The sequence below is a fragment of the Anser brachyrhynchus genome (assembly GCF_964034855.1).
Source record: "Anser brachyrhynchus genome assembly, chromosome: 1".
NCBI classification, from domain to species: domain Eukaryota; kingdom Metazoa; phylum Chordata; class Aves; order Anseriformes; family Anatidae; genus Anser; species Anser brachyrhynchus.
Window position 1 is genome coordinate 190,051,362 of NC_137694.1, and position 24,646 is coordinate 190,076,007.

General features: G+C 37.4%; 1 protein-coding gene across 9 annotated transcripts in view; it reads right to left on the bottom strand.

The window, feature by feature from the left end:
- The window catches only part of PAN3 (poly(A) specific ribonuclease subunit PAN3), an 81,515-nt gene that overhangs the window by 50,650 nt on the left and 6,219 nt on the right, over nt 1-24,646 (bottom strand). For 6 of the 9 annotated variants that reach the window (XR_013940701.1, XM_080560912.1, XM_080560913.1 and 3 more), the window contains exons 2-6: nt 23,128-23,268; nt 16,207-16,328; nt 6,102-6,168; nt 4,313-4,383; nt 2,112-2,174 (exon numbers count right to left, since the gene is read on the bottom strand). Coding sequence is in view for 8 of the 9 variants with exons in the window: in XM_080560912.1 (XP_080417038.1) it covers nt 2,112-2,174; nt 4,313-4,383; nt 6,102-6,168; nt 16,207-16,328; nt 23,128-23,268 (464 nt within the window). In the remaining variant the exon portion in view is untranslated. The remainder of the gene's footprint in view (nt 1-2,111; nt 2,175-4,312; nt 4,384-6,101; nt 6,169-16,206; nt 16,329-23,127; nt 23,269-24,646) is intronic. The other 3 variants (XM_080560908.1, XM_080560909.1, XM_080560911.1) reach the window with 3 other exon arrangements.

Sequence of the window (24,646 nt, forward strand, 5' to 3'; positions counted from 1 at the left end):
CCCCCAAGATGCATTATAAAGTGTGTGCAGCCACAATTCTGCAGTTTAAAACACAGTGATGTGAGGTGTTGTTTGGCAATGACCCCTCAGCTACTCAGAACATGCTTCATGCTTTTGAGGTGGTGGTATTCCAGGGACCATGGAACATTTTTCATTAAAGGTAAACACAACAAGATCAAACAGCATGCATGGCTCTTCAGTTAACACCACTGAATACTATAAAGATGAGGTATCAGAGGTGTCAAGACAGAGCTGGAGATGGGCAGCTGGAGCAAAATACAGGTTCCCAACAGGTAACAAAAATAGATGGAGGACAGAACACTCAAAAATAAGCTAGAAATAGTTCGGATCTTGAGAATTTTTTTTTTTTTATAAGACCTAGACTTAGCTTTACTATTTTCTTTCAAGAGGAAAACTCTCCTTGTCCTCATTAAAAAAGCCTGCATTTATGTGGGCTAGACTTATAGGCAGTCTTTTATTTCAAAATAATGTTATCTGCATATTTATTACTGTTGATCAAATTATACGAATTAAAGAAGTCTGCTGTCCAGTCCCACTTGCCATAGATCTCTACAGAAAACCCTCAAGAACAGCAGCATCCTGTTCTTGGTAAAGTTCAGTCCAAACAATCTCTGCCATAATTTCCATTCTAGTTAGAGTATGTTGGTCCTGGCTTTTAGTCACCTAAAATCAGTGGAAGGAGTTCTAAAAAGAATTTTGTAAAACACATACAAACAGCTTTAAAGTTATATTGAAGTTCTGTTTACTACAGCAAATTGGTTCACTCTTTGCAACCTGAGGACTAACAGTAATCCTCACTTTAAGCACCCTCCTCTAAGTGTGACTGAAACATTAAAAAAATTAAACCAGCGTCAGGAACTTTTCAGAAGAGTTCAGTTTCCATGAGGATTGAAGGTATAAAAAAATAAAACAAAACTTAGAACAAACAATGTTTTCCACTACCCTTAAGGCTGACTATTGAATAGTGGTGGAACTGTTTAGTCCAGATTGGTGGTAACAGTCTCAGAACAAATATAAACAAAAGCTTCATCTCTTTTTTAAAATACATTAAGCTGTCATTCCCTTGGCATCAGATTCTCATCAGTTATGTTGCACATATTTTTATGAACTGTTTACCAGAACCACCAAAATGAATACAAACAAATGAGTTTTCCAGACAGATTATTTCCGAGTTTACAGAGGAACTTTTTTCTAGATAAAGATCAAAGCCAATTTAGGAAAAAACACCCAAGAACTCCAGATTCAGAATGCTACCCTATTTTTAGCAAGCGTAACATGTATTTGAAGAAAAACAAAATAAAAAAAGTGACATCATTATTCTCAGGGAAGAGGGTTAGTCTAACTCTAGCTTTTGATCCATGCTTCACAAATCCTATTTGTGCATTGTAAATTAATACTTACCTGAAAATCTCTTATAGGAAATTCACTTTAAGGTTGCTTGTCTTACTGCATGTAGAGTTACAACAACCGGACAGTAAATCCAGCAGGGTTTACAGTTGACAGAACCTCCACCAAGGCTCCATCTATAGAAATACTTAGCTCCTTTGATTTCATTTTAAGTATCCTATAAAATGTCTTTAAATAGTAATCTTAGCTTTCCTGGAATCTAAAATTGAAATGCAATTTAATAATTTCTAGACAGAGAAAATAAGGTATATGAACATTCGAGGTTAAAGGACTACATTTACTTTTCAAACAAGAAGTAAAATTGATTAATTTTTTTTTAAAAGCTGTAACCAATGTTTTTAAACATGAAGATTATCATAAGCAACTTCAGTAGCCCAGTCACTACCGAAAAAGCAAGGATATTAAGAATTCTGATCAAGTCTTATTTAATATTTTATTATCAAATATTTAAGCTCACATGGCTTGCCCACTCTTAAAGGGCTGCCAGAATAACACAATCAGTAATATTCAGAGACAATATTAATAAACTTAAGACATCTACATATTACAAGTTTTTATAGAAACTATTTATCGTTTTACACAAACATCCAATTTTTACATACTTGCAAGTAACTTAATTCCAAATATTTAAAATATCACAATTCTAATTTGTAAAGCAAAACAATTACTCTTTATTCACTTACCAAGACTGTATTATATCTGTCCTCCAAGTCAGTGATAAACGAAGGAAATGCTGGTTTTGCCAGCTAGTTCAGAACAAACAAAACCTTAGCCCTGGGCTCTTAGCAAGAAAATGGAAAGGTTTTTTCAAATAGTAGATGTTGTAAACACCTACATTTGAGCTAGCCACCAAGGCTCCCTTTAGAGTCATTGACCAGAAACGTGCATTTCTGGAAGGTTAGCTAGCTTGTGTTACAGCAGGTATTGAACACTGGCCATTTAAGTCATGTTGCTCAAGCTCTAAATAAAACTCAGTTACTGGAGTAGGGTGCAAATCACAGAATTTTTTAAAATACCCAGCACTCAAGCACTTAGTTCAAGGAAATGTATGACTATATTTGAATATTGTACTCAAAAAATACTAAAAATATTAAGAAACGACATCCAAGACTATTTGCAATGTATTGTCTGGTTATTGAGTCAGTCACAGCAGAAATTCATTTCTGCTACACCACGCATTGACATTAGTCTTTTCTACTGTGCTTTTCTTAATATCAGCCAAGTGTTCCTTTAAGCTGCTCGTCTCTCTCTACTGACTATAGAGGGAGCCTTGATGCCTTGATTTTAAGACAGTTCCAATCTTATTAGATGAAAACCTCCCCCTTACTAGCATTATTTAACAAGATCTTTTACACAAATATACATCACAAAATGGAAGCCATAATGAACAATAAATGACTAATAGGCGAAGCAAAACAAAAACCTCTTTCAATTAATGCCAGTTATGTCTGAAATATTAAGTGAGGAAAAAAATAAGTAAATCAGTTTCACAGATAAATGCCTCTCTTGATACTATTTTTGCTGTAAGTGGTTTAATTGCTGATTCTTTCTTGGGGAAAAAAGAGACCAAGTCAGAACAGACTTTCCATTACTAATTGAGCTTTAAGTTACTTGAGCTTTACATTCAAACATTACCCGGTTTGCTTCCATTTTGTACTGTTTCATTAACTTTGAATTAATAGTCAGTATTAGAAGCAGTGTTTTAGTATGCTTTTGTATGACAGTTCATTTTCTTTTGAGCATATGGTTTAATATACATACACATTGTAAATAGCATAGAATTTTCTTTCTTACTGTCCTCATTAAGTGGGTAAACACATAGCTGTTTACATCAAACTTCCAGTACAATACAGCTGGCATTAAGGAAAAAGGCAATTGTGAGATGCCATCTAGTTTGGATGCATAATATTAGGAAGTTATTCTACAGCTTCATTTTATTTCAAGAAAAATAGTCTAATGGACCAACTATGGTAATTATCTTCATGCTCAATCTTCACCTGCAGGAATGATACAGAGCTTAATTGCCAACATGCAAATAAAGCTCTACGAAAAGTTGTAAGTGTGCTGATACAGCGTGCTTTCAAGAAAAGGTATTATTGACTTATTGACTACAGGAAATTTCAGGATCATGAGGCAAATAAGAAGCAAAACATGAAAGTCATCAGTGAAAGCAAAATCTGATAACTGGCTGGGACAAGATAATGTATTTTTTGATAAAAGCCAGTTTGGAAAAAAATGAGAATTCTGGAGTAACCAAACTTTTGTCTCTTATTCCAGCCACTGTGCTTTTGAGTGGGTAATTAGAAAACAGCACAGCCTGAGTTGGCAAAGGTCAAAGGTGTTCGAAGATGCTCTTTAACTTTCAGCATAAGATTTCTCAATACAGATTAGAGGGGAAAAAATATCACACCTTAACTTCCCCATAATATTACTAGAGTATCTTTCACACTGAAGGCATTTCAAAAAAAGAATTACTTTGACAGCATGGACAAATAAATGGGAGGAATGATTCTTCTTGTATTCAGAACTTGTTACTGTGAAGGCACAAGATAAACCACCTGCAAGCACCACCTGCAAGCCTCAGTGCAATAAAAATAATTTGTTTTCAAATGCAATGGACCATATCTGAATTTTCATATTCAAAGCAAAGCATTCTTATCAACTTCAATTTACAAATGCTTAGAGTATTTCTTAATAGCAACAGTCTGATCTGGTGCAACACAAATGAAAGTGATCTCATTTATATTGGCAGTGAATTATTAAAATAAATCTAGCAACACTAGAAGAATCATCCTTATTTCACCTAGCATTTCAAGTTGTTCCAGATCTTCTTCCCTGTCAACTCATGCACGATTACACCACTTAAAATTTAGTTGTTGCCTACCTTTCTCCTTTGAGACACGGTGAGGGCAGCAAAGTCATTAAACAAGGATGAATTTGGTGAAGTTAGTGGATCTGTAAAAAGAATGTAAAACATGTTATACACCTACATATATTCAAAAAAAAGCTTACAATTTTTAATTTGTTTGAATGGAAAAAATCCCTCAGGCAAAAGTACGTTCAGCAACACTGCTGAAAACTACAGCATTTATTAGATTCCATGCAACAGCATAAATGAAATAGTGCTCATTAGCATAAATGTAGTACATTTAATTGCTGTTGACACTATTTCAAGTCCACCAACATTTTAAAGCCTTCATCTCCAGTTACCTGAAATTAGTCATCTTCAGCGTAACACAGCATTACAAATAATGATGTGGATGTTGTCACGCACAAATTTAAATCTGATCTAAATGTAGCAAAAGTCCACACTCTACTAGTAGCTTTTTATTGATTTTTTTTCCCCTGTGCATCCCTTCCAAAATTCAAGCACCAAAAATTTAACAATCACAGATGCAACTTAAACAGGAAACTCCAAACTAAATTTATATAATTATCAAATTTACTGTTTATAGGTGGCATTAATTTGTTATGTTTTAATGAAACACTCTTTAGCATTCATCAATACTCCTTTACAGATTAATTCTACAAGTGAGGCACAGCTTAGGAGGGGAAAAAATTAGGAGGACCAGAGACACTACAGAATTTAAAGTGGTTTCCAAAAGGCAGTCTGGTTTCTCTCCTTCACATGCATCACCACCACTATTTGGCCTGTCTCACACTCAAACTGACTGCATTTAAAACTGTAGAACTCCACTGCATTGAATAGCTAATTGTGCAGTGGGACAAAAGCACAAAACCTACTGGAAATGAACTAGGAGGAAGAAAAACAAAAACAAACTTGGCTTTCGAATTAATTTTCTAGAAGTATAAACTACCATGCTTTACCAAAAAAATGTAAGCATAAGTAGCCTAGCTATAGTTTCAGACATGCAAATGAAGTTCTAGAACATTATTAATACAGCAATTTTCAGCACAGAAACATCTTAAACACCGTAAGGGAATAGTGCTCTTCTTGAAAGAAGCTGGCTTGACAGCTACAGCCGAAATAATCTGCAGTGCCTGTTATAATTTAGAAAGGAATTCTGAAAAGCACATTATACAAGTTCAATACACCCTTCACAGTCATCTAGCGAATATGCAGGACTGCACTCTAGAGACATTGTTTGGTTGAAAAACATGTTCCCAATAACAAGAAAAATATTGTAAGAGCTAAATGTACTGCTTAAAGGACAAAACTTGGTATCTATTAGAATTTGTCAGTTATGTGATACATTTCACAAGAACTGTACACCCTTGAATTCAAAATTAAAAACCTGTATAATCATTCCACACAGTAACCTCCTTGAAAAACACAATAAAAAGGGACATCACCATGGAGCAACAAAAGCACTTAAGCTATCAGTGCTTTATAGAGGATATCCAAACTAGCATCTCATGTGAAGTGACAAGACCAACAGATTGCATTTTTTTGTAGTAATATTATTTTCTTGTTGCTGTTGTTTTAGTTTTTCCCCACTGCAGCAAAAAGAAGGCTGAAAATTTTGAGTTCTGTAGCACTTCAGCTTTGGACTACAAGAAGTAATCATATATTATATTATAGTGGACAAGAAGTTCACCTGCATCTTAGATCAGATCAGAGGAGAAAACCTACCTTCAGTCTCAATTTTACCAAAGGGAATCTCCTAAATTTCCGAATATGGTTTTGTATGTATTACTTTAAGAGTGCTTACCATGGCCTGCATACTGCTTGGCACTGTCATTGAGAAGGCTAGGGGAGCTGCTGCTATTTGTCATCCTCTGCAAAAATAAAAACAATTGTACATATAAAATAAAAGCTACAAAAGATTAGGTGAGGGCATTGAGGACAGTATGTAGAAAGTTTAGGAGTGGTTCGTAGTTGATAAAAATGTTTAGTAAAATACAGCATTTCACATGAGAACAATGCAAACCAAAACCGACTGCATACTAAAGTGAAACACTATCCTCATGAATTACTTCTAGCTTGGGAGGTTCTGCCAAACCTGTGGTTCTCTTCCTATACATCACCAGCATTAGGTAAGCCAGTCCTTTATTATATTATTATAACTCTTCACTTTATTATACACTATAATCACCACATGAAGCTTTTCTAAGCAAAAATATTCAAATTAGTATATTTGACAGTTCATTGGTTTTTGTCTGTTTTTAAAAAAATGAATAGTACCTTTCAGCAAAATCATGCAATTCTTGTAAACCAGCAGGGGACTTGAAATCTTCTCAGTATTCCTCCTCGGCCCCACCTGCTTCTCCTGTACTCCTCCACAGATACCAGCTAGCAATCAGCTGGACTACATAAAACAGTACTGCTCGAAGAGCTACCACTGCTTTGATACAAAAGACAGTGTCCCTCTACTCCTCTAGTCTCCCAGCTAGAGGGAAAAGTACAAGAAGAAAATCACAGCAACACTAGGAAGTGTCCTCTCCATCACCGAGTGATAGTACAAGTAGTTTTTCTTTTAACATCTTCCTAGGCATGCTTTTGGCCCCCATCAACTAGGAGTCTCCCAGCCAATTTCTGGGCACTATTCAACAGCGAAAAGCTTTGAGATCCCTTCAAGTAGACAGTTTGCATGCAGCAGCTGCTGTCGTGGGTGAGTGTACACCAGCACAAACAGGCCATTTCATGCCAGCTGGCCCCAAGTGTCTCTACGACAGTTTCCAGGCATGCCTAATTCAGTAGTCTAGACACAGACTAAGAATCAAAACTGGTCACTGGAGTTGCACTTTACACTTTCATTTTTCCACTGCCAATCTGAATGCTAGTGGCAAATGGCAAGAAGCCTACTACATAATACTTTAATGCCATTTCAGCTAGTTCTTGACCAGAAGAATCAATATTCTGGAGTAAATTTGGTCAGAACAGAGGAGAACCAACGCAAGCTAGTGTCATCCGGTGTGGCGAGAAGTACATTAGGTTTATTTAAAAAAAAAAAAAGTTTCTCAGCATCCTGCACAAAACTGAAAATCACAGCTTTCAAACTGACTTCACCAGAAGCTGCAGCTTTCACTTGTATCTACAAAAATAAGTAGATTATGCAATGTACATTTATGTGGAAAGCAAGTTGTTAAAAAAATCAGCACGCACTTTTAGTAAAGTAACTTTAAGAAAGTTTTTGTAAAATTTAGGTACCTAATCAGGTATATTTTTGTTATCCTCTCAACAGCAGGCTCAATCAATATACTATTGTCAGTGACATGCTAGTCTCCTTTATTTCAGCATCTGTCCTCCTTCGCTACAGTGAGCCATGTAAGATCTTCTGACAACTCTTCATTCAGTATGAGGAGGTAGTACTATACGAAGCAGTACTAGACTACTTGCAGATGTACAACATGTAATATACATATGTATATACTGTGTTAACCTCTATCTTTTTCAAGAATTAAATGAGGAACGTTATTTGTTACGTGTTTTCACTCTTTTAATGCCACTTGTCTCATGTTCCTAACTCACATTAAACTGCTAATGATCAGCAAGTAATTCTTTCCACAAAAAGGATGCCTCTAATGAAACAGTTTACTGATTTCTAAAAAACAGAGTAGCATTTTGTGAAACCCCACTATATGAACAATTTTGCTCAAGTTCAGGGAGGCTCATCCCACTGTCTCCACCACAAGAACAAACTTACAGCTGAAGTCCACGAAACAGCCTAGCAAAGTCTAAACTTTTCATTACTAGCTATTTTCAGCAAGGTATTTAGCAAACAAATCAGTATTTACAGAGACAAAAGATGAGTTTAGCTTCTGCCTCATCTACTGCAAACATTTGGTAATATTGATAAGTTTACCAGAGGCTGAAAGACAGATAAGACTTTTTTCATTCCCTATTATGACAAATGCAAAAATTATAGAGAGCTAGAGAATTACACACGGTCTGGTAGCTGGTATTTTTTGGTGAGAACAACCAGTTTCTGGTAGTCAGCAGTATACCAGTTTTTAGCAGTATACCATCTTGTACAAAAAGCACAGTGATCTTAAAGTAATTATCAGCCGGTCAGCACCCAAGTGGTCACAGCGAGTCTCTGGCTGATCAGTACTAGACAGCATGTTCTGAGATTGAATTAAAGTTTCCTAACTCACTGGGGTCACAGGCTTGATTCAGTATGTTCTTTTGATAGTAAAATTACTGCTCCTATTCTCTCCATTCCAAAATATAAGTAGAAATCTAACTGTAAAATACCAGTATATAAACACTAATGTGTAAGAAATTTTCTAGTGAATACATAAAAATAAGTAATTTCTGGATTATAATAGCTCAACTGTTCATACATCATATTCCTTTCCTGGTCAAGCAACAGAAAGGTGTTAAACTTTCACAAAACAGTATCCTTACTATGCATCTTTTCCTAAGTATTTAATACATCCACACTGATCCTTATAAGAGGAAGCGGTTTAGGAATATGAAGGAAATCTTCCAGATTTCCACAAAAATTGATAGCGTTAATGTCTATTTCTGACACGCAGGTATTTGTAACAATTTTAATGCAAAACATATCGGTCTGTCAGACCAGGGATAGATACAACTGACATCTGTGCTGGTATCAAAGATGGTTAAGATTATGGCTAAAACGGGGAACCAAGCACTTTTCTGTCAACAGTATTTTTCCTGTTCAAGTAGTGCAGCTAAACTTTCAATCAGACTTGAAATGTGAAAATGTGACTGTGATAATGAAAATCTGTGCTGATACAATCAATAAAAAGATATATAGTGTGCAAGCTGGAAACAGATTGCAACAGAACACACTGTTCAGTATTCTAATAACACAGTGCAAAGAACTTCCTAAGTCTACGAACATCAAATGTGCTGTTGCAAAGACAACGCTTGTTTGAGGTATAAACGTATTTCACATGAGCCACAATTCTGAAAAAAAGCAAAACTTACTGATCCTGGGCAGCTCTTGCTCTAACAACTGCTTGAAAGCCATAGCTTGCATGAAGTTAAAAAACACCACTTAACCACTCACTTTCATGAATTTTTCATCCTGTTCAACACTTATTACACATGCACAAGCTTCTTACCTTACCATTAGTCATGAAAGTCCTGCATGTAGTGAGCAAAGTATTTTTAAGGTGTTTTAATATTTAAGACTTCCACCACACTCTAAAGCATTTAGTCTTCAGTAGGGTTATTTCTCTATCTCATTTTTACTAAGTCCACAGGAAAACATCTTAGACAAAAAATAAAAATAAAAAAATATAACAAGCACTATTTGCTATTTCTGGTTTCTGGACAACAGGTTTTGTCTTCTAAATAATGTTTCTCAATCTTTTAATAGCGTTGAACTATTTTTTATACAAATTCAATTTTAAGAAGAATCTAAGCACAAGAACCTCTAGCCCAAAAGATGAAAGCTCCAGAAAGGTAAGAGCAGCCATTAACAGACGAAAATGAACTATTCATTCTTAATAAGCCTGCCAGGCAAGGCAAGGCAAACACAAAGTTTCTCACTTATTTTAATGCATCATGACTTTCACCATATGGAAGCTAATACAGAAAGAACTTTGGTGTGGCATTCGGTTGTGCCAATGTCACTCAGGTCCATATAAATTCCTTGCCTGCCTATTGCTATGATTTATTGAGGTTCTTTAAGCAGTAGTTAAAATTCAACCAGGCTGCCTGGCACACATCCTGGACCTCTCTAAGGCAACTAAAAAGTTGTTTTTGTTCACATCTCAAAAGAAAGCTACTACAAAATCAAACTGTCACATTCATTCCTGTCCTAGGATTTAACCTAAGGCTTCAGCTTAAAGTTTTCTCCACTGCTGAAGCTCCGATCAGTGACAAAATACAGGCTCTTTAATTTCATGAAAAAAAGTGATAAAAAGTTTCAGAATACTTTGTTAATTCATGAATATTCAAACAATACTGGAGTGGGAATAAACTCTTTTGGAAGTTTTTAATCCCGGTGCTTGAAGAAAGAATAATCAAAATAACAAATCTCCTCTCAGGAAAAGGCTGTATGAAAAGGCACGGTGTCAAAAACAAAAATTTTGTCAATCATCATCTCATCTACTAGACATAGATAGCCTGTTGGTTACTAAAGTTTCCTATTCAGAACTGTTTCAAGTTAATGTGTCTTATAAAAAAGGTATTATTTTAACACAGACTAGGACAACACTGGCAGTAGATCAACTGTAATAATTTCCATATCATGTTGCTATTTTAAAAATCTTTGAGGATTAGACACTTTTCAATACCTCCTTGGTATATTTTGCTAGGAAGAGAATGAAATTTGAAGGTAAAAAAACATTACAACCTTTAAAAAGTATACAGTCTTGGCTCCACCCTTCAATATTCAGTAGCAAAATCCAAAATCATAGCTGTGCTTACAAGTTCACTTCACTTTCATCTCCCTCTACCAAAAAAGCGTAGTGACAGAATTCTCATCAAGGTAGAGGATAAATAAAGCTTTGCAGTATTCCATTAGAACTAATATTTTTATATTACAAGACTTGTATTAAGTTTCAGTTTTCGCTTTCTTCTCTACCTTTTCCCCAAAATATCTAAGAGACGGCAGTTAGTCCCTGTCTCCACATTCCCCTACTTAATCCTGAGAAAACAAGAACTTCCCTCAAACTCATTCCTGTGCTAAGTATATTATCTCAAAATATTTTGTAGCATGTCACAAGTTCTTCTCTTTACCTTAATACTCTTCTACCAGAATTATATTTCAGTTATTTCTCTAATTTTTGGAACAATGTTAATTGAACAATAAAAGAAGTCATACTGCAAAAGAATAAGATTGTCACAACCAAACAAGCCATTGTTTAGCTGTCACGTTCTGTGACCTCCTAATGGCGATACCTTTCGCTTTTGTTTCTAAATGATCCAAAACTTGTCTTGGGTGGTTAGCATATTTGACACCACTCACAGCACGTCCCACTCAGATGTTTGAACTAAAGCAACTGTATTTCTTCCAAAAACATTATGTAAACAATCGCATAATTTCATATTTTAAATAGCATGTCTATAGCTCCACCAGGCTCTCAACAGTTAAAAATTGAAGACATTAACAAGCCTGCATGCTCCTGTTAAGGAGAGTTTTATTACTCAGCTCCTGGCAGATGCAACAATGGGAACAAAGGCCTTTGTGTTTACTCAGCTGCAAGGCTTTGAAGCGAGGAGGATCTCTACTTCTCAGGCTTTTCAAGAACTCTTAGTATGCCAATACTAGCATGGCAAAAGCAAGACTCATTCTTCTCCATTGCTTGGCCTTGCCAACTTTAATGCTGACAACTTCTCTTTTTTTAAAAAAAATTGCTGTAAAGAAAATAAGTGCTTTTACTTTCTACATAACCCACAGACCAATGGAAGGCATGTAGTTACAAAACTTGTCGTATCTAAATACAGAAAAACATTTCTCCAAAGTAATATACATGAAAATACTTTCTACTGTTTTATGCTCTTACAAGCAGGTTGCTCAATCCTATTATATTAGGAGTTTTGACATCAAGGTGCTCCTCTGCCTCATCCTGCTCTACATTCTCCCAGATTATTCACATGCCCTCTTATGATCCCAACATAATACTACTGAAACTCCTTCCCACACCGCCTGTACCTTTGATCAACCCACGAGCTAGTAAAGAGGCAGTACTAACGTGACTGGTCCAGAGGAACACACATACCAGCTCGCCGAGTGGTACGCGCAGAGTGCCTGAGCAAACAGCCAAGCATTAGAGGCATCCCGGCCAGCCAGCTCCTGCCTCCTCACTGCTGGGAAAGCCAAGTGAAACGAGCTGCTCCTTGAACCACACCTCAGCCTGTCTCTTGGCTGCTGCTAAGCCAGAAAAAGGAAAAGAACAGCTTCAGGGACAGCGTGCAGCCTGGGAGCCATGTGTTGTGCAGGCCTGCTCTGTTATTAGTTATGGAGAAAAGGGAAAATAGACGCTTTGATAAGCTGGAAGCCAACACTGTAAATGCAGCATACGAAGGAACGTGCAGATTCAGGGACGAAAAGGCATATGAAACAAAACCATACTACAGGGAAATGCAAACTGATGACAACAGGAGACTATTAATCAATAGGAAGCTAGCCAGTAACAACAGAAGAGACCAACAGGAGGCAACAAAAGGTTGGCTAACAGCAAAGAATTTTGAGGTAGGAGGAGTGGTAGGATGAGGCAAAGAGTTACTATTTTTAGAAAGGAACTAACAAGAAGAATTAGAACAACGGCCACTTTGAACACCCTGCCTCTTCTGAACAGTGCTGAGAATTCTCACTGCCATCTTTTTTCCAATGCAAATTGAACATTACAACTACCTGCATCTTCACCACTAGTTCTAAACCCAACAAAAAGTTCTACACCTCTTAAAATTCTCTTCAACACATACAAATGAGATCTCAGTCAGAAAGATAGCTCTGCAGAAATGCTGATCACTACCTACCTCACATTACATATGTTCAAAGATACATATTTCCTCCTTAATTCATCATGGTACAATTTGCTTTTATTTTCCTTCCTTACGCTGCATACTTAAGACTAACACAATGTATTGCACACAAGAACATGGTGACTAGAAAATTTGGATAGTAACCTTGCTTGAGGCAATTTGCCTCCATTACATATGTGCTATGATAACCCAAATATACACAATCAGTCTCTTTCAACAAACCTGGCTTGTTTCCTACACATGACAAATGCATTCTGAAGTTTAATTAGAAATAGTCAGGAAGACTCGTGTACTGAATCCCTGCTGATAATGTTGGAAGGCATCTAGTGAATAAAGCTTGGACTGTACAATACTGCATAGTGAAAGAAAATGAACATTACTCACAACAGACTGACTATTTCTAGCCTCACCAGACTGAGGCCAGCTACGTCACTTGAACTAAGCTTTCTACGTGGGGTCACTATCTTCATTTCTTACTTTCTAGGTTAAATTGAGAAACTCTGCAGTCTGGTTTGGGCAGCAGCACTGGTTTTTGTTTTTATTGTAACCTTTTTGTTCCCATTCCTCTATAAAACGTAGGCAGCTTTCTTCTTTAATAAGGAAAGCATTCCTTTACTTTTGAAAGGAAATGTAAATATCAGATACAATAACACCAACGTGCATGCTGCCAACTGTCTTTAAGAGAAAGATTTGAATAGCATTCATGGGACAGTGAAATAAACACTTAATCAACTATCAAATGGATGCTCATTACGTATGCACCATGCAGTCTGTGTCCTGAGTTAAGTCCTAATTATAATTCTTCTACTGAAAAGACACAACGTTATGGAGAATACACCTCAATATAATAACCTCAAGGCTGCATCAGCAGCCTGACCTTAACATTTCTTAAAATTTAACTGTATCTTAACTAGCATTTCTTCTAGCTGTGTTTATTTTGCTGTCTATGCAACTTCCCCAGTCTTAAAAAACAAGCTGAAAAAAACTTTCCTCATATTACATCACCGGTGCATCTGTTTGTGAACTGCACAGATCTACCAGAGATGACTAGGTAACTCATAGGTGTAGATGTTTTCATCTGCACAAGCAAAGCAGAGGCTAATTAGACATTTTGCTGCAGATTTCTGATATTTCATTAAGAGCAGAAAGCTAAACTTGCAGTATCTCAGTTTGATTCAAGCACCTGGAAAGGCATATGCGCACAGATGTGTTCTGTTCACTCTGCTTTGACCCAAGTTTGCATTATGCCAGCTTGTTTCTTTGTCCCAAATTGTATGCATTTTACTCATGCACTTCTAATCTCCGTTCTGTAAGTATCTCCAGTCCTCCTGCTCTTTCCTTTCCAGTTGTCCTCCCAGCTCTTCATCCACTCATCTTCAGCTCAGTTTCTCTAAGCCCACTGCATAAGTCTCTGTGCCCTTACACATCCCTCCGATATAACTAATAGAGATTTCGCCCCACAAAATACAGACCCACTTCCATGCTGCTTCAGTCTGAAGTGGAAGAAAAGGAAAAAAAAAAAAATCAGATCAGCATTCCTGCTTGGTGTTCAGGCCAGGCCTACACTAGGGCAACACTGTAGCAGCAGGAATGTGCTCAAGCTGGAACATGCCAGTGCAGGTTACATCTTTGGGAAATCATCTAGCACCTAGTAAGTCTCCAGTAGGTCTATATAAACCAGTTTTGCGAAGCTGTCAAGTGACCAAATCTCGGCAGATCTGCTGAAAGAAAGCAGAATGTATATCTGTGACACAACCACCAATCTATCACACTTAAAGACTCTGTTCCAAACTATAAAGCATTGCTATTATTTAAACAAAAGTCACCAAGATTTTTCCCTCACCTTGCTCTCCAAAGAGCTAAATGACATGGAAAGCTATACTACAAGTGGATAAAATGTATTGGTATGGTGTGAATTAAGAAGCTGACTGGCACTCAAAACAGACAATGTTACCAGCTTCACCTGTGTAAGTAAGAACCTGAATTACATGATTAAAAAAAAACATTAAGAATGGTTTTTAAACTGTAGTTCAATGCCCATAAGCACTCTTTCCAAAAATAAAGGAATCCATCAGCGGAAGTTCTTTTCTTTAGCCTCCAATGGGAAAGCAGCACATCATTTTCTCCTGTTTTCTCAAAAAGAAACGTAACATTTTGACTCTAATCTCACAGGCATTAGTGTTTAAAAATCCCATGAGCGTTCATGTTAGATGCATTCCTTATCACATTTCTACAAAAAAAGTTATAATTAAAATGTTGTGTTTAGAAAGACAAGTGCTGCTGCAGAATGCACTTTAAGGATATAAAACATAACTTTGCACTGAAAGGATACAATATGATCTCAATTATAACAAAATCTGTAACTGTACAAACAATAAATAACCTAACTTCCAGCTTCAACAGTACCCTCTGGAATCAGAGGTTAAAATGTTCTTTTTAAAATATGCATCGTTATCAGTAATAAACATCTCCATGGTTTTACAATTCCGCTGGATGAGAAAAAAATCCAGCCTTATTGAAAACATGCACTAAGAAACAGCACACACCTAATTATTTCCCACCTTTTGCCGAGTTATTTTTCAATCCATAATACAGCCACAATTGAGATCAAAGTAAGCTCATAAGGAGAGTTTCCTTGATATAAAAGAAGAGAGCTGTTGTCAGGACTCAGTGGGAACTATTTGACTTGCACTCTCTTTCATTTACCAGAAACTGGTTTGTTAAACCTTTAAGTACAGGGAGAGACCATCTCTGCTTTTAAACAGCATAAATTTGAGGGAATTACTATAGTATCGCGTGTGCTGCTTCAACAGAAATTCATTTAGGTTTTAAAGAACAGCCTTTTGCTATAAATTTTTGCATACTACTACCTACACCATAATTCCACTTCATGGAAACTCCTATGCCTATGTCCACAGAGCAGTATAAATAGAAAAAAAAATCATTTTAGGACTTAAATGTGTAACCAACATCACTGAATGCTACCAGAGAATGAGTTTACAAATTCTGATTATTTTTTTTTGTCAGGTAATTTACTGGTTTAACAGTTCACATTTTGCTTTAGTGACTTTTGGTCTTCAAAATGTTTCAAAATCTAGTATTTATATATTTAGTAGAAGGCTATCAAAACTAGATATGAACATAAAAAGATATCTAGAAGCACGGAGTTAATGTACATGGCAATGCCTAATCCAACAGCTGAAATAAGTGCCAACAAAACCAGGCTAATTGTAAAGCAATGACACTGTTTCATTTCCATTAGCAAGATTAAAACGAGTACACTCAGTTTACCCTGCAAGACAACACATACCAGAGCACCGCATTTTTCCTGACCCTTGGACAGTTTTCCCTTCTTGGTGTAACGCCAGCCAAAACTAATGAAACACCACACAATTCACTGCCATTACCTGCATCATGGGATACTTGGTTTCAGCGGGACTTCCAAATCCGTTAACGCCAATGAAGCTGGTGCTAAAGTAGGAATCTGTGAGACTAGCATCAGCTAACCCGCCGCCATCTATTCCAGGAACTAAAAGGAAAAAGGAAAAATGTTTCAGACAAACGTAGTTCACCATGAATCTATTTGCTGAGATCTTCTATAATTTTTTGGCTGGTGGGTGGGGGCAGTGTGGAATTGGAGATGGTTGGTAGTACTAATCTTCAAGTCTAACTTCTCAGCAAAGCAACTAAAACCATAACTGCATAAAATCATGAACAAGGTTGCTAAACAACAAAATATGCAGCATGGATTTATAACACAAATGCAGGAAGAGGCAGAAAAGTGAAAGGTTTTGAGGGAAACGATGATGAGTTTGAACTTTACAAACAGTAACAACATGACATGTAATGATATCAAAAAATAATCAACCAACTAAAAAAATAAAAGGCAAACAAAGAAAGCCTACATCTTAGAAATGTATGTGTCAAGTAAAGTTTTTAAGGGGATATACTTGTTCTTTTGAAGGGTAACACACAAAATATACATTTAAAAATATCTCAAGTCCTCCCATACAATGCAGAAATACTTTTAAAGCTTCCTTAAGAGCCTACTGCTATTTTCATTATCTTGTACTACATGAAGTGGCAACAGTTTTATGAGAAGTGGCCAAAACCTCCTTTGGAATGAAAGCAAGTGTGAAGGATGTAACTGAAGAAATTAATCCCACGAAATTGCGTGCCTGGAAGTAATGGCCTCGACATACAAGCACAAATAAATGAATTCACTTCTATGAGACTACAGAGCACAACCAGCAGCAGTCATAATTAACACAGAACACTCAAGCAGGTATTACTCAGATAACAAAAAAGACTTTACAGCTGTACACACGTTGCAATTCAAATTAAGCTTCCGCAAAAACACCCACAGCAAATTATAAAGACACTAATCGGTATGTCCAGGCCACTGCAAGCCAACAGACATGAGTAATTGGTAGCTCTAAGGTAGAAAGGCACACATCCAACTCAGAAGAACATCCTGTACCAAACTATCCAACTTGAACTTCTGCATGGACTTCCAGCCAGCTGGTGACACACTGAAACAGCTTCCTGTCCCAAATCCTCAAGGGAAATAAAGTGGAACTCTGTAGCAGAGCTAATGGCATGCAAATTATAACTCCTAAGGTCTCACCAGAATGGGAACTTCCACTCCAAAAAGACTGTGTAACCTGGGAAGCTGTTTCTATGCTATATGTGCAGAAAACAGCAAAAGAACCACAGCCACATGCAGTCATAGGAAGGACTGAAAGACCAGGATCACTAGCAGCATCCGTACTGCAGGCAGATGAGCTTTGCAGTTGAAAAAAAATCTTGAAGTACCACTGCTAAATCCAGAACATCGTTTGTAAGCTCTGCAGGTTTGAGAGAAACACCTAGTAATTAAGCATCTTTAAAGTCCCTTAATGAAGTACAACAGGAAGATTTCCAAAAAAAGTTTTTAAACAGCTGAGAGAATAGGACAATAAAACTGTCTCCACCATCCATTAACTGGATACTCCTTCAAGACTTCAAAGCAGCAGCCATGTAGAAATTTCAGAAGTCCTCTCATTATAGCCCTAAAAAAGACAAAGCTGTTCTTCAGGTTAAGGCATTACTTTTTGAACTTAAATTCCCTAAATGAAGCTGAAGACTAGAAAAAAAGTAGTCTGTGATTGAGCTATTGTATCAGGAAAATTAGTAACGTCTGTAGTAACACCAGTTATTGTCTTCTCCTACCTGCTACTTTCAGTCCCTACCTCATCACATGAAGGTTGGCATTTTAACACAATCGTTTTCTAGCATCATGAAAAAGTCCTAGGATTTTTCTCAGGAGAAAACTGGAAAATAGCAGATCCATGAGTAATGAGTAGTTGCAGCCTAGTCTGCCCAGAAATTCAGTGTCCACACCGCATTTTTTAATACTTATTCTTAAAAATGTGTTTCCTATCTAGCTTTCCCTGACTGCATTTCAGCCATTATCAGGAACTGCTGCAGTGTTGATACTAGATTCCTGACTGTAAAAGCCCATGAAAAGCTTTAATTTTCAGGAACAACCATCATTTCAAGATACACTATATCAACTGAGCAGTATATCTGCCATTTCATCTTCCATTTCTGTCAAACTTCAGATTACATCCAATCTTTAAACAGACTACAGCGAGCGCCTCCCTTAGATTACACGACCAGTTCTCAGGTGCTTCAGTCTGTCGAACAATTAACAGAAAACTGATTGTTTCAACCTCTCCCACTGCTCCTCACTAAACTAGAGTCAATGCAACAACCCATTTAGCTTGATTTCTCTTGGACAAATAGAGCTAATATGCAAAATCATCAAAACTGGAAAAAAGAAAGTGGAAAACTTTCAAGTGGTTATTTCGCCACATGCAGCATGGCAAGAGCCTCAGCTGTATGAAATAAACCCCCCAGCTCAGCTCCAGTAAGCCAGGACAGCTGGTACAGCTGCAGTCACCCCGTTGCATCCAAGTAAATCACTGGAGCCAGCGCAGATAGCCTTGATAGGGCAAAAACAGGCAGGCAGGACCAGATGCTCTTCTTGTCAAGAGGAGGCACCCGTAGTGCCATGCGGCTCAAGCTGCAAGCAGCAGCAGGCTTCCTGCAGCACTCCCAGGGCTCAGCACTGCAGAGGACACTGCCGTGCAGCACAACGGCAATCCCCAACACTGCTCAAGTGCCAGCAGTGGGAAAGCAGCAGTATTTGCTGCACAAGCCAATCCACGCCACTCAAAGCTGCTCTGAACTACGCTTTAGGCTTCCTGTTGACGCACTGATTTATAACTGGGCTCTTCAGACAGGAAAAGCTACTCCACAGCATTTTCTGCTATCCAGCTGCGTGAAGACTCTCTCTCGAGTCCAGCGGTTTGGCTGTGCTGATAGACTCCTCGCAGGGTTACCACAAATTGCTGTGCTTGAGTGCTGATCCACCTTTGTACCGCTGAACTCTGTCGATGCTTCACCTGCTGCACTAACCTAACGAAGTGCATAAACTTCCCAACAGCCTGGAAAACACCTCTATCTAAAGGACCAAGGCTTCAAGAAAACATTCCACCAGGAAAAAAAAAACATCAAAAAGTTAAGCTCACTAGAGCAGAGGGCAGTTTTCTTAGCAATAGCTCATATTTAGAACAGAGTTCTCTAGAAGCGATGCGTGTAACGATTGTCTTCGAAGGAAAACTCAGATCTGGCTTCCTTAAATTTATTTCCCTATAGCTGGAAGAAAGAAACAGAACTAACAGAAAAGACAAAGCTTATATAGGTACAATGGAAAAAGTAATCCCTGCATTGCCTGTAAGAGCAAACAAGACCATGTACTCCATCTCTGCTCAAAGGAGGGATGTTCAGCTGTTACGGCGGCGATGAAAGTTCAGCAAATACCTGAACAGCACAGGCAGCTGTACTGTACTTGGCACCTGGCCTTCTCTGGGAGAAACAGAAAGCACTTATCTTCTTTCTGCCAAATATTTGGCAAATCATAAATTCTCACTTGCTTCTGGAAGACCAAGGCAGTTGAGAGCATAAGAGAAAAGCCATTTATCGTTAGTAACCTACAGGAGATCTTCAAGCAGAAATGTGTAGACTTCACCACACAGGCGGTATGGTATTAAGAACAAAATTAACCAAAAAAGTCCAAACTGGAATGAAGATTCTAGTCCTTAAGGAATTTTTGTTCTCATGAATTTATTCATTTTATTCATTTACATTAGAGCCTGCATTTGATTTCTCTGTCCACATCTCTCCTACCATAACAGCACATTTCCAAACATTTTTCACATAATGCTATTAGAATTACAAATGCAACACTGAGGTTTGTATTTTTTTCGTCTTTTAAAAGATCCACTATAACTGCAGGTAAGTTCAGAGAATAATTTAAAGAAAATCTGGAATTGGCTGTTCTTGCCAAAGGAACATGCCTTTGTTTTGTAACAGTATTATCCACCTGTCAAAGTCCGATAAATTTTCAATGGACTCTTCCTTGGAGAGAAGTAACAGCTTTCTTATAAAATTAGAAAGGTTGACTAGGCAGATGTGAGAAAAATGATGGATGTATGAAGGAACAGAAAGCATTGTCTCCTTTTTCAGGAGGCATCATATTATGCAAATAATTATGCAAACTGAGAATCCAGTGGTAAAATACATGCTGACACATTAGGTAAGCACATAGATAAGAACAAGAAGAAACTTCTAAACAACATCAAAATTAAAGCCAGAAGTTACATCCTCGCAATTCTCAAAAGAAATTTAAACATCTTGAGAAATTCAGAAGGTGCTTTCTACATTTTTACATCCACATTATCTAATAATTTTTTGCTTGATGAGTAACACTGCAGCTTAATGTGACAACTGCAATTAAAAATAAATATCGTCTTATATAATTCATCACCCACAGAAATTTAGCAGAAAGTAGGCTTCCCTTCAGATGCAGCCACCAAAGAGGAAAAAAAAACCAGATGGTTATTTTTGCCTTACTTTTTTTTCAAAGACTTTTTTCAGGTACAAAGGATCTCAATGCAGCTTAGGTGCTTGAGTACTACTGCGATGAACTCGACACAAACATTTCAACAGGATCAGTGGGTTTCAGCTGGTTTCGGTTTAATGCTCGTCGTGTCATACTAGCACTAAATACTAACACTACCTGAAAAGGTGGCATTTCTAATACTTTCATTGTGGACAGTAAACAAATACCGCACTATCTTACATGGCTTCTCTTATGAGCTTGGCATTAGTACTGGTCATCTAGGAAACCATTCTTAATACATAAAAAGGATCCTTTACAGTAACGGAATATACTGGCCCAAAAATGAGTGGGCTGAAGTAAGATTACAATAGATTTTTGTTGACATCGTCTTCAAACCAACTATTTAAAGATTTCTGGCAACATAATAAAGCAGACTGAAATAATCCATTTTGCTACTATCACTGCCTAACAAACTGTATTATAATTATTTTATGCTGGGGAAAAAAAAAAGCTTATATTTATAGAGGTAATCTTGATTTCAGCTCCCAGAGCAGCCACAATAACAGGCACTTTTCACCTCAACACAGCCTGGTAAACTTAATCATATGTTCACTGTACACGTGCACACAAAGAACAAGGTGTTATCTCAACTAGATATAAAGCAGTAAAAACCCCAGTGCCGTATCTCCAGTGGAATTTTACACTGAGATAGCCATCCTAACACTGAGACTAAAACAATAAAACTTTTATATAATGCCTACGTATGGCAAGTCACTTAAGACTTAGAAAAGTGGTTTTAGTGCTCTAGAAGCATTGCGGTGTCAGAGGAACTTATGCTTGTCCTATTTTGCTTTGTACTGATAGGTTGGTATCAGGAAACAGGTGCTTGAGGTGTTAGCCCTGCTGCATACCTCGTGAGCACTATACATAGTGCCAGGTGCATCTTGGTGTTGCTTTCCCCACAGTGTCACTACTCTTGTTTCAGTTTGCTAGGGAAAGTAGATTCTCTGGTCTTAATTTCTCTCTCATTTAATGCAATTTTCCAAAACCAACCTAGGAATCACTGAAATAGGGACAGTGGACAGAGAACCTGAGCTAATCCCCCAGGCACGAGGAGCAGAAGCGCACCACTGCGCTAGGATGCTGTGAATGGAAGTGCAGTTGGAGGGCAGACAGCACAAACGAACCAAGCTGGCTGAAAGGCAGACAGGAAGCAAAACAGTTTGGGAAATGCTGCCTTATTTACAAACACTCCCACTAAGTGATGAGATATTCACGGGCAAGCAAGGGAAAACAGCAATCCTTACCATAATATTAAGTGACTGGGCTGCCTTTTTTTTTTTTAATTTTATCTCGCATATCATACAAGCATCTGATGAAGCCCCCCAAAAAGTATAGCTGCCATCCTTTTGCTCTGTAAAAATCTTTGTACAGCATCCAGAGCAGCAGGACTCCTTTTCATGGACCGAGTCCAAAAGCACAGTGATAAAACTAATTAAAAATGATACTTTTTCAAAAGAGCCATCAGAAGTACTCTTATCAGAGACAGCAATTCCAACTATGGAAATCACTTAATATCAAAGCTTTCAGAATAAACCTCCAAACCATTTCATAATTCCTGATATATTGCATCAATTTTTTCGATATACCACATTATTTTTTTCAAAACACACATTTGTTTTTTAACAGCCTCCTTCCTGTACATAAAATTCAACTTCTTATATAAAAACAGTCGAATGAGAAGGATGAAGATGTCCTAACACCCTGTCCAAGTTATTTCTTATGGGAGTGGGAGGGAGAAAAAAGAAAGGGAAGATCTTCCCATCAGTTTCATCAGCATTAGAACAATTGACACAGAGGGACTCTACCCATGGACTACAGGGATTTCTTTTCACATAACCCACCTGACTGCAACATCTACAACGCATGTCTCTACCACCACTTTCATATTTAAGTATTTGTTTTCTGAATCTCAATTCTCAGAGGAAGGAAAAAAAGGAATAAAAGGCCATAAGGAGGCAAATAAAATGATACAAATATGATCTAAACACAAAATATCTTTGAAGATCAGACAAAACAATCACACCATCAGAACTTAACCCCCAAGAGACTGATGGAACACAGACATGCACGGAGCGTGATCTGCACCAACTCATCTTCAATACACAGCGATTCACTATACCATTTTTTAAGGCAGTGTAACGTATTACATCATTACCAGAAAACAACAGATAAGGAAAACATCAGCCACATCAGCTTACTATCTAAATCCCTCCACTGACCCCCTTTCCATCAGCTGCCTCGACACCAAGAGTTTTTTCAGCTTCTGAGGTCCTACAGAACTGCTTCTCCCTGCGTTTCTCACCCCAACCTCACTTACCATTCGTCCATTTTTCCCGCAGCAGTCTAAATTTGCTTCTAGGTGGTTCCTTACACAGGGAACTCTTTCTGAGCTGGTCCCCAAGGTCACTATTTTCTGTGCATTCAAATCCTTCCTGCAGGCCCACTCCTACAGTGATACCTACAAAAAATCAGTTATCTAATAACTGCTAGACAGAAACTAAATGGGGATGCTCAGTATCTTAAAAAAAAACATCATCAAAACTTCAAATTATTATAGCAATTATCACCTTTGAGTTTGCTCACAAGATGTCTATGACTATGCCCCCCCCCCCCCCAAACACAGTTTATCTTTGTCTTTGAAAGCGGAAAACAATCAAAACAGTAACAATGCCATTGTCATGTACTTCGATACCCAGCACGTGGTAGGTACTACCAGAAACAAATAAGTACCCATACTCCCAAGGGATCTGTAATTTCTGTGCAATATTTGGACTTGAATGTTTTCTCACCCAACAAAGAAACCCCCCAAAGTATATAAATACAGAAAAATCAGTTTCAAGCACAATAGCATGTTTTATTTTTTCCTGGAAATTTCACATGCTGAAACTGCCCCCTTATATATCCCAAATAACTTCGGGGATGTAAAAGTTTTTTCTCCTCTTTTCATCAACCCCTCCAATAAGTTTTCCATTTCTTCCCCATTTCCACATGAAACACAGAAGTGAGAGAAAATCCATGCCTATCATTTCCCAATTTCTGCTGTTGATATATGAAACGAGGCAATTAAGTGAATTCACCAATTTTCATTTACTCCCATGCATCTCCTAACTTGTTATTGTTTTTAAGTCTTCAATTCTCAATCGTTTAACAGTCTCCAGCTGTCCCAAATGTCTTGTCAATTCTCAGACTTGCTTCCAATGTCTTAAAAAAAATATTTAGAGCAAAACAAAAATTGTATCTTCTATCAGCTCCTGGAAAAGGCATCAGGAATATTAAAACATGAGGCATCTCTCTAATAAGAAAACAGAGGTATATGACAACTAAAGAGCATCACTTGCTAAAAGGACAAGCAGGCCTGGAGAAGGAATTCTCAACCCTCTCTCCTGACTGCAATACCTGTTTTCTGTACTCAAGCAAAGAAGAAACAAACCCAGGGAAAAAGTGACTAGCACATGGCACACCACCAATATATTTACATTAAAAAGTTTGAGATACCTGTTTCTAAATATTTCAAGCTGTAAGTACTCAAACACTACCAGAGATGATAAAAAAATCCGTATTTAGAATAATCCTGACCATTGTTTCATTGCGTTAAGAAGCGTAATCCAACAGATTACCTTTAATATCTATTTTGCTGAATGGCTTATCTTCCCATTTTCTCTATATCCACTATTTCATTTAGTTTGAAGAAGAATGGGCTGGTAGAGACTTAAACACCTTTAAAAAAAACAAACAGAATACAAATGTATGGCTCTTCCCACCCCAAGCCTAGCCTATTTATGGATTTACCAAAACCTAAGCCCTAATTCTCACTAAGCTAACTGCCAAGTGATTGC